This window comes from Aegilops tauschii, chromosome 7 (assembly GCF_002575655.3).
Source record: "Aegilops tauschii subsp. strangulata cultivar AL8/78 chromosome 7, Aet v6.0, whole genome shotgun sequence".
Taxonomy (NCBI): Eukaryota; Viridiplantae; Streptophyta; class Magnoliopsida; order Poales; family Poaceae; genus Aegilops; species Aegilops tauschii.
Genome location: NC_053041.3, coordinates 14,555,944 through 14,566,800, shown reverse-complemented (window position 1 = coordinate 14,566,800; position 10,857 = coordinate 14,555,944). Strand labels below are relative to the sequence as shown.

At 45.1% G+C, this 10,857-nt stretch overlaps 1 protein-coding gene across 1 annotated transcript; it reads left to right on the top strand.

Annotated features, from left to right (window-relative positions):
• The first annotated feature begins 2,794 nt into the window (after nucleotides 1–2,794).
• Nucleotides 2,795–4,839, top strand: LOC109770251 (alkane hydroxylase MAH1). The gene has a single exon (XM_020328957.3). It carries the CDS (start codon nucleotides 3,178–3,180, stop codon nucleotides 4,720–4,722), a length of 1,545 nt encoding a protein of 514 aa, XP_020184546.1. The 5' UTR covers nucleotides 2,795–3,177; the 3' UTR covers nucleotides 4,723–4,839.
• Nucleotides 4,840–10,857: the final 6,018 nt, after the last annotated feature.

Below are 10,857 nucleotides of genomic sequence, written 5' to 3'. Positions count from 1 at the left end.
GAAAAATATATTAATCATTGTAATACTCTGTGGGATACCTTTCTGTTGCGCCGTAGTAGTACATACATAAATATTTTCTTTGATAATTTTAGAAGTAGTTGATAAAAGTTGTAAGCAATTTAACAATTATCATTGTTATTGACTATGGTAATAGAGGCACATCCTTGACTAAACAGATGATGAACTTCTAGAACGATTCGATAAAAACATTTCATATCGAAGATAATATTTGAAAGAGTTATGACAATACAAAAGAATCATCCTACGCATGGAACTGCCGCAAGATATCTCTGGCTGTACCCCACGGCTGTTGCTGGCTCAGCACTGGATCAGTGTCCTCCAGTGCTACGCTAGCGCCACTTGAACGGTGCCAAAAGGGCAGGAAGGGCCTCTATATTCCCAGTACGAGCCACTGACACACCGTTGTCACCGCTCCCCTACTGGAGCCGGCTTGACATTCACAATGACATCCAGGAAGTCTTGATGCACGTACACATAAGGACCAACACCATGAAGCCGCAATCATCGCCTTTGAAGCCTTGCATAGATCTGAAGCATCTGACACCAAATCTCGTGACGTGACAAAAAACCGTACCCAAGGAGACATCGGGAATCTACGACGGAGGTCTGTGAATGACACCCAGGCGGATAAACTCGAGGAGGATCGAAGCCCCAGCCACCTAGGGTTAGTGGAGGAAACCATCCTCAATCAAGGCTAGTCTGGTGCGTTTTGCTACTCATTAGCTAGCGCGATCACAGGGCGGCATGATGGCCACGTCATGCATAAGAAGGATTGGTGAATTGAATTTGTGGTCTGAACCTTGATGGTTGCAAACAGAAACTATACATGGTCCAACGCAGTGTGTGAGTTGGCGGCTAGTCGTTCACGCGTCGCATGGTTGATCGTACGCCGACGTTGTACTTCTGCCATTTCTGGTTTGAACCTTCATCGTCACAAACAGGAACTATAAGATGGCCCCGCGCCGTGTGTGAGCTGCCGGCTAGTCGTTCACGCATTTCGTGATAAAAAAACTAACACCCACACGTGTGGCATCTTGCACATCGCCCACACGCCTTCTTTACCACTTATTTTGCCACATGTGAACACATGACATTAGCAGGAGTCTTTTTGGTTTTTGGCTTAAAAATGTTTTATCTTCTAATTAAAAAATCAAATTAAAAATCCGTTTTCACCATTAAATTCGTCTCGACGAGATCTTCAAAATTAGATTCCATGTTGATATGTTTCGATGAAAAAAAAAGCCCAAAAGTTGCCATGATGTTTACACTGTAGTTGCCATAGTGCTTAAACTAAAGTTGCCATGTGGCAATTTCAGTTTGTAGAGCATGGCAATTTTAATATTTGATGATGGCAACTGTAGTACTTTGAGCATGAAAATTATTTTTGTATGAACCATGGCAATTTTAAGTGCATGTATCATGGCAATTTTAGTTTATGGTTCATGGCAAGTCTAGTTTCTTAATTCCCCGTTATATATATATATATATATATATATATATATATATATATATATATATATATATATTAAAATTTACTTTTAAATGCAGAAGAAAATAGCTGAAACATATCATGGCAAGTTCAGTGTAAACACCATGGAAATTCATGTGCAATAGACATGGCAACTTTTAACCCAAAAAAACTTTCGCCGAAATATATTGATATGAGATCTAGTTTCGAAGATCTCGTCACGAGGGATTTAATGGTGAAAACGGATCTTTAATCGGATTTTTTATTTAAGAGATAAAACATTTTAAAAACTGAAAATCCAAAAAGATTCCCACATGCATGCATGCGGTGACATGGCGCAGTCTGTGTATTATAGAGCGTGTGGGTCGATTTCGCTCCCACCACACGTGTGGGCGTTAGCGTTGTCCGATCACGCGCCGGAAAGCCAAGACCAGCGATATTTCGGAGAGATGAATCTGATCTCCGAGTCCTCACGACAATCTCGTCTTCAAGAGATGTTTTCTTTTAGTTGTCTATTTGTATTTTGATTTGACTGCAAAGGCTGGTAACTTTCTACAAGTTTAATGTCCGAAAAATATGACCAAGATTAATCGTTCATGGTTTCACGATATATTAAATTGAAAATCTATGTTGCAAGGTGCACATGCATGTCATACCATGCTGGTCCTTTTTCAATGAAATTTTACTAATATAGAGAGAGAGCACAAGCATGCGTCCATGGACTAATATTACACAAAATGCTTACATCATTATATTGATTCCTTTTTCTGAACAATTTAAATGATTCATCCCGGAAATCGTTAATCCAATTAGCGATACGTCTTCACCGGCTGGTTTATCTCGTAGAGGGTTTCGAAAGAAAATTGCATAATGAGTTGTGTTGATATAAAAATTCATTGCCACAAGTTTTCATATTATCTCAACATAGTTGCCATCTTAGTCGTGAAAAATTGCTACCGTGATTATGTATAGTTATCTGGCAATAGTATCGTATATTGCCAGATATTGCCATGTTACGCATAGCTAGAAATTAAGTATTTAAGGGTTAAAAATACGTGAAAAGAGGCTCAGAAGATCACAAGAACCACAAATAAAGCCTTTAAGTCGCCCATATTGATGTCCCAAAAACTGGCAACTAAGTTAATTTAATTTGAACACTAGTGACCAACAACATGGGAAGTTCTTTACACTAATATGGTGAGTACCGATGACATTTTTCTTTATCTAAACATGCTAACTAACGGTAAAGTGTATCATCAATCGGGGTAACGGTTTTGAGTGCGGCACTGCTGCAGAGTCCGTTCCTATATTAAATTGAGAATTGGATATTCCTGATTTTTGTTTTTTGTTTTGCCTATTTTTCCTTTTTAGCCTGTATTGTGCTTTCACTACAAAAGAGATAAGACAATACAATGCATTCGAAGGACATATTACTACAAAAATGTGGTCATGTGCCCACGAGACATGCCTCTTTGCTATGTTTTGAATGTTAGTTGATCTTAGGAGTTTTCAAGAAACACCAAGACAGCTGTAGCAAATACACACTAAATTATCCAGTTGACAGCCCGCAAAAAAAAAAATTATCAAGTTGAGCAAACACGCCGGCCATCTGCTAGTTATATATACATATGAGGCCGGCCATAGCTGTAGGCTTGTAGCTAGCATATCCCATTGTACTGATCATTACAATGGCAATATCGTTCTTGCCAGAGCTGCCCGTCTACACATTACTTGTGCTCCTTGCTCTTCCACTGTACTACTTGTACTTCGGGGCTAGTTCTAGATGGAAGAACCCAGTAGCGCTCCCCAGAAACTGGCCAATACTGCATATGTTCCCTTCCTTTGTGGCCAACATCCACAACTTGCATGACTATTACACCCGGATCCTGGCCCGATCAGGCCACAACTTCAGGGCGCACGGCCCACCCGGCTCGGGGATTCGGTTATTCGTCACATGCGACCCTGCCAATGTCCGACACATCTTCACGACCAACTACACCAACTTCCCCAAGGGCGCGGAGTTTGCCGCTATATTCGATATCATGGGTGGCACCCTGTTCACCATCGATGGTGAGCCTTGCCGTCGGCAGCGCGCGAAAGTCAAGGCCGTGCTCAGCAGCCCGCCGATAGTTGCCAGGTTTGCAGCTTGCTGCCGTGACAAGTTGGAGACCAGCCTTCTCCCAATATTTAGCCACATGGCGAGCACCGGCACTCCGTTCAACATGCAAGAAATGATGTCAAGGTGTATGTTTGACCTGGCTGCTACACCTCTATTCGGCGTGGATCCTGGCCTCCTATCATTGGACATGCCGTCCATGGATGCCGCGCTCGCCATGGATACAGTCATGGAGGTGGGCCATTACCGGCACGTGATGCCGACATATTGCTGGAAGTTGATGAGATGGCTAAACATTGGGACTGAGAGAAAGCTCGGCATTGCGCACATGGTGCTACGGGGGTTCATTTTGGATATGATGGAGAGGAGGACGACCGACAGATGTAATGCTTGTAGTGACGAGGAGCAAGATGGTGTGGATATTGTGTCTTCGTTCGTGAATGATCCTGACTATGCTGATTTTGGCTTGTTCCGCGCTGCGATGATTAGTCTCATGCTCGGTGCGAGGGACACAATTTCCACGACCCTGACATGGACCTTCTACAACCTTGCCCAGAACTCTAATATCGTGACAATCATTCGCAATGAACTCTCACCAATTGCGTCACGCAAAATGGCATCTGGTCTGGGTGCCATGCTGATCTTTGAGCCGGACGAGACCAAATCCCTACTCTATCTAGCTGCCGCCTTGTATGAGACTCTCCGGCTGTACCCACCGGCGCCTGTTGAGCGCAAGACGGCAGCCGCCAATGATTTCATGCCAAGTGGCCACGAGGTGCATGCTGGCGACACTATCTTTATTTGTCTCCATTCAATGGGGAGAATGGAGACTTTGTGGGGTAAAGACTGCCTTGACTATAACCCAGCCAGGTGGCTCTCAGAGGATGGCAACAGTCTGATCTATGCACCATCTCACAAGTTCTTAGCCTTTAATTCGGGCCCAAGGATGTGCCTTGGAAAGGACATCGCCATGATGCAGATGAAGATCATCATCGCCACAGTGGTGTGGAACTTTGATGTGCAGATGGTGGAAGGGCAGAGCATCGAGCCCAAGCGATCTTGCTTACTGGAGATGAAAAATGGGCTCATAGTTAAGATCACGAAGCGACAAATGTAACATTACTCTCTTTATCTGTGAATCTACATACAGACCACATTATTATCCCCACAGAACCACATTATTATCGAAATAAAGGCATCACTTCATCAAAATTTATCTTTTTTAAATGGAAAAAGAACCAAACTGCGTGTAATTATCAGTACATTGTAGACATGGTATAAAGACATCGATACATGGTATGTAACTAAGTGTCCCACGCATTGCTATGGAATATAAAATAATTTTTGATGGTCTCACGGTGATGTGCTAGTGTCCGGTAAGTTTCCGAGCAGAAGTCGGAAGGCACTATTCACCTTTCCGGAGAACGGTGAAAAAAAATAGGCTATATGTTTGATAAAAGCATCCGGATAACTCGGTACGAAGGCCACGTACTACCAACGCAATGTGGACTGCCACGTGCTATCAATGCAATGGGGCATGGGGAGCCAAGGGGGGTGTTATCGATCGCATCACATGTCTCTCCGTTGTGGACCGCGAAGATATGGGTGATTGGGGGTGAGTATCTGGTGCTACCGAGGCTTAAATGCTACCGTGATACGAGCATCTGGGCCGTCAGATTCTTAGATCGGACGGCATCCGGGCGCTGTTGGGTCTGCTAGACCTATGCACAATTGACTCCTCAGAAGTTTTTTTTGCAAATGTTGCAGAGTTATTAAGAGCCGTCCGATCCGAGAATCCGACGGCCCATAAGCTTGTATCATGGCAACATCTAAAGCTTGGTAGCACTAGATATTTTCCCGTCCACTTACACCCGATTGGGGATAGCCCCCTCCTAACCTAGCATGTGTAACCAGCCAACAAACACATTAGAAACTAACCAGAAGATGGAGCCTGGCAGGCACAGACGTACTTGCGGAGCAGTCGTCGGATGGGACAAACAACAGCTAGCTCGGTTGTCATACATGAGGCCCCTTTCCACCCATCACCCGGGAAAATATCTAGTGCTATCAAGCTTTAGATGCTACCGTGATACAAGCTTGTGGGCCGTCGGATTCTCGGATCGGACGGCTCTTAATAACTCTGCAACATTTGCAAAAAAACTTCTGAGGACCCAACAGCGCCCGGATGCCGTCCGATCTAAGAATCCGACGGCCCAGATGCTCGTATCACGGTAGGATTTAAGCTTCAGTAGCACCAGATACTCACCAGTAAGTGGACGACAAGAGGGTCGGAATCCATTAGGCTGGTACGTACCAGCAGGGGTTCCGGTGGGCGTGCAGCAGTGCTGGCTTTGCTTTGTCTCACTTTTCGAACGGTTGCGTCGAGTAGTCTCTATCTCCAGCTGCCCCAGTCAGTTGTGCCCCACCCGTAAGCGGATAGAAGTGTTTCTACAAGAAGCCGGGGTGTGTGTGAATCAACCTGTGCTTAAATGGTTAAAGGGACAGTGGTATCCCGACCCACCAGGGTTCAAGTCCTGGTGCTCGCATTATTCCTGAATTTATTTACGTATTTCCCAACATTTTAAATAGCGGGCTACGGAAAATAGCGGCGAGCCACCAGATCAGCTATAGCAGGCTATTTGTGAAGGCGACCATTTAGCGGCACCCTACTGAAAAGGCTATAGCTTCTATAGCCGGCTATATAAAATTATGGTATTTCCGGTGATGTGATTTCCGTGGAAGGAGACGTTCCCGTCAACGATGATGCGCCTACGGTGACTTTATAAATCTCAGGATGATATGGCCGCTCATTCTCTCGAAGGTGCTCATAAGAGTAGGATTGCGTATGTGCGTTTATAGGGATGAGTGGATGGGGTATATATGAGCGCTTGCGTCTGTGTTAAAAAAAAAGAAGCCTGGGCGTCGGGCATGTTGGAATTTTGGGGTGCGCAACGGTTGTATTGGTGTTTTCCGTAGCCGATGATGTGTGCGTGCAGGGTTGGGTTCCCTGGCTTAGCTGTGTACGAATAATTTTTCGTGCTGCCCTGCTCCTCTCCTATTATGTTTTTTTCGATTCTGTCCCCCGTTCCTTTGACTCGCCTTTGATGCCCAGCTCTCTTGTGCACTTCCCTAGCTTGCTCTATTTCCAAGCTATTAGACACCTGATGCCGCCGAAGACGCATGCAAGCAAGACAGGGAGGATCGGGGACAACTCAGGCAGAGCTTTCACCGGCAGTGAGATCGACGGTTGCGAGGGTCTGGTGCGTTTCGTACCTGGCGATCTTGGTCATGATGTGGTTCATGGAGAAGAACAAGTGGAAATGAATCGACCCTTACGAAGCAATGAGGATGTGGTCTCGCGTTTGCAGGTTACATAACCCAAGGTTACAGCGGAGACCATATCCCAGCTTTCTGCCCTCTCGTTCTAGCACAAATTCCTTGCGTCAAAATTGAACTCGAGAGCTCAAGCAATGGCAAACAATGCGGGCTCATTGAAGCGACCCCACGGACCTATCCAAGGTGACTGGGGAAGCTGCTTCATCACCCGTCTGCAGCTGAACCGGCTTGCTACCCATGGCTATCTTCCAGATCCAGATCTCGCGGCTACCCGTCCTTGGACAGGCAAGCGCAGGCAGACATCCATCCCGTTCCTCAATGGCAGGAGCGATTCTTCTTTGTCCCCTTCTTCTTACACGGACTTGGATTCCCCATCCATCCATTCCTCAGGGACCTTCTTGAGTTCTATGGGATTCAACTCCACAACCTGACGCCCAACTCCATCCTGCACATCATGGGATTTGTTGCCCTGTGCGAGATGTACTTCGGCGCTATGGAGGAAGTACTTCTGCTTAATGCTTTGTTCCCGGAAGGAGAAAATTCACGAGGTGGGCAGAGCCGAGGTATGCAGCATAGCGGGAACCGGCTACCTACTAGGTACCATTAGAGAGGATACCGAGACGTGGGCCATTGAATGGTTCTATATGGCCGACGTCCCACTTTACGATCCAGTCCGTTCCGGGCTTCCTGTATTCTCCTCCGAGCCTCCGAGGAAGCACTACAATTGGCGGCCGAAGAGTTGCTCGCAGAAGGATGACTCTGAAGTGGCTCTCCTGGCCTCTCAAGTAAGATGCCTGACACATAATGGGTTGACCATTGTTGATTTGATGGCAACAACCATAGTCTGAAGGGTCCAACCTCTTTTGCAAACGCCTTCATCCCCCGTGAATGTATAATGGGACGGACGACGCCACCCGATCTATTCGGGAGGGCCTCCAGAACCAGGCGTCCATAAGCGCCCTTTTAGTCGGTATATACAAGGGGGAGAAGAAAGATCTTGCCACACAGAAGCTTATGGACGGCTTCTCCTATTATCGACCCGTCAAAATGATGAGTCTTCTTCAAACTACTTCGTCTATCCGAGCAGTGCATTTATACTTCCGAATAGATGTTCAATTTATGCGAACAAAGGTGGAATCGCTGGGTTGACACAATAAGCTGCCTAGCGCCCGAGCCAGGGGTGTATTCGTGCGTCGACGACCTCGGCTTCCACGTGGATACCAAGTTATGCGTCATCTTCAAGGAAAGGCTCTTTTGTCACGAGAGCCTTGATGGCTCTAAAGTGGCCATCACCCCCTACCTCGCAGAGGTCGCGCCGTGCTCTTCGGTAAGTGGTCCTCCAGTCTCTCCTCGGAATAAATCCCCTGCCCGCAACGCCCCGAACATCGTCACTCCACTTCCAAAGGGTAGCCGCTCAAAGCACCAACGATGCCATCCATCCAATACTGCAGGAATGCCTAGACGTGGCAGGAGCCAAAAGGTCAGAAGTGGCGGCCCTGGCTCCCAAGGGTGCCCGCCACTGACCTTCCGCCACTGCAATAATGATATCAGTGGCGGGGACGCACCCACGACTGATAGATTATCCACAGTGGTGAGCTATCCTCGTTGCCCGCCATTTGCTTATATTAATAGTTGTGGCCAGCCTTCTATGGAACCCACCACTAGTTGTTCAGCCTCAAACCCTTTCAATTGCCAACAAACAGCATCCAATACACATTACAACATACAAATAACGTAAGCGATCGTACACATTACATTTAATATAACTATAATCTAAACTTCATACAAAAAAATGTACGCATTAGAGTACGACAACTCATGTCGCACCATTAGTACACATACATACAAGACCTCATGATAACAACAATACGGTAATGACAATGAGCTAGATAAAGATAATCAAATTCTTTACTTGTTCACTTGTCCACACAGTCTTGCATATTTCATAGTTGATTTTCTCTTTGCGTAGCTGGCATAATGATCCTCAACTTCTTTTTTACTCTTATATATCTTTTATAGCTTGTAACTGTCCAGTTGTTCCTTGCATATATCCCATGAATCATAAATTCCAAGATTTCTCCTGGTGTACACCATATACCAGTTCCACTTCATCTACGTAAATAAATAAACAAGCTAACAAGTAAGTTTCATTGTTATCCAATCGCATATAGCAAAGTCACATCATAATGTTCATAGCATCGTAGACAATACAAATGACCACGTTGCACAGTTCACTAGTAGTCTGGAAGCAAAAATTTAGGTCCATCATAGCAACTTAGAAATTAAGTTCACACGCATCGATCATAAGCCACATGAAGGCAGTGCACTAGTTGTTCAGAAGTAAAAGTTCAGCTCCATCATGAGCTATCCTCGCCTTCCATCATCTTCGTTATCTCGGCTTGGGTGGTCCTTGCAGTATCGACGGCCGCTCGCGCACTCTCGGCGGCTGCTCTAACGCTCTCACCGGCTGCTCTAGTGCTTTAGAAATATGCCTCGGCGCTCTCGGTGGCTGCTCGAGCACTCTCTACATTGGCGAGTACGATCTTTGTGTACGGAGCCACGGTCGTGATGATGTCTACGGCAGTAGGAATTCCGTCTATGGGCGTAGGAGTCATAATGACGCTTCTTGGCTTCTCCATCTATATCCCATTAAACAAGTTGACATTTAGATAGAATATGTAGATGTCTTCATACGTACGTAACTTGTCCATAAAAAATAATAAATTTACGAAAAAAAACTACATGACCTTTGATATAAATTGGACATATTCAGTGTCAGAAATAAAGTGAAACGAAACTTAATCCACACTTCGTAAAAACATTGGCACTCACTATGAATAATTGCACCATGAAAAACATATTGTACTATATGTTCGTCCATATGTAGTACATTTTGTGTAGCACACGCATTCAAATTTAAGATATTTACTTATGAAGATACAATGGTACATCATACAACAAATTTTAACTACACTAATAAATTGTGGTACTATATTTTTATCCATATGTAGTACATTTTGTCTAGCACACATATTCAAATTTAAGACATCGACTTACGAAGATTCAATGATACATCATACAACATATTTAAATACACTAATAAAATGTTGCACTAAATTTTTATCCATATGTAGTACATTTTGTCTAGCACGCATATTCAAATTTTAGACATCTACTTATGAAGATTCACTGGTACATCATGCAACAAATTTTAACTACACTAATATAATGTTGCAGATCTACAAGTACAATAATGAGAACAACTAAAATAACCATTAACAGAGAGAAGGGAGGCGTGCTTACCGGGCCGGAGTCGGACGGCGGGCTGGACAAGGCCGATGTCGATGGCGGATGTGTCGGTGGACGGTCACGGGGAAATAGTTCAAGGAAGCTTTGCACGGCGATCAATCCTCTGCAGAGAAAAGCTTCTTTAAGGAATCCTATTTTCTGCAGCCAAGAGTTTAACGCCCTCAGTTCGGTGGATGCGTACCTCGATGCTGTCCGTTCCATCTTTGAGAATGTGGTGGATATTTTGTCCAACGGTTTGCAGGTAAAAATCCTATTTCCCTAATTACTTTAACAGCAAATGGCATGCAGCCCCAGTAGCCCTCGGGATGGATCCATGCTTGTTCCTCTAAACGGAAGCATTCCGTCCAATCTAAAGGACGTTTTTTACCTGGGTAGACAGAAGTGTACCCAGGGGGTGCTACTGTGGCTCAAGATGGCAATAGGGCCCCGAAACCCGCGTTCCCGTGGGTTTTTACCCTATTAGGGGACGGGAATGGGCGACTTTCTATCCCCGCGGGGCTGCTCGTGGTTACATTATAAAATCCGGCATATTTCATGGGTTTAAACCCGTTTGAGTACTACCCAAACCCGAAACCCGACAATACCCGTCAAAATACGTTTTTTTGCA

Bases quoted from the DNA above. Each gene is read 5' to 3' on its own strand.
- LOC109770251 (XM_020328957.3), top strand. From the start codon at position 3,178: ATGGCAATATCGTTCTTGCCAGAGCTGCCCGTCTACACATTACTTGTG.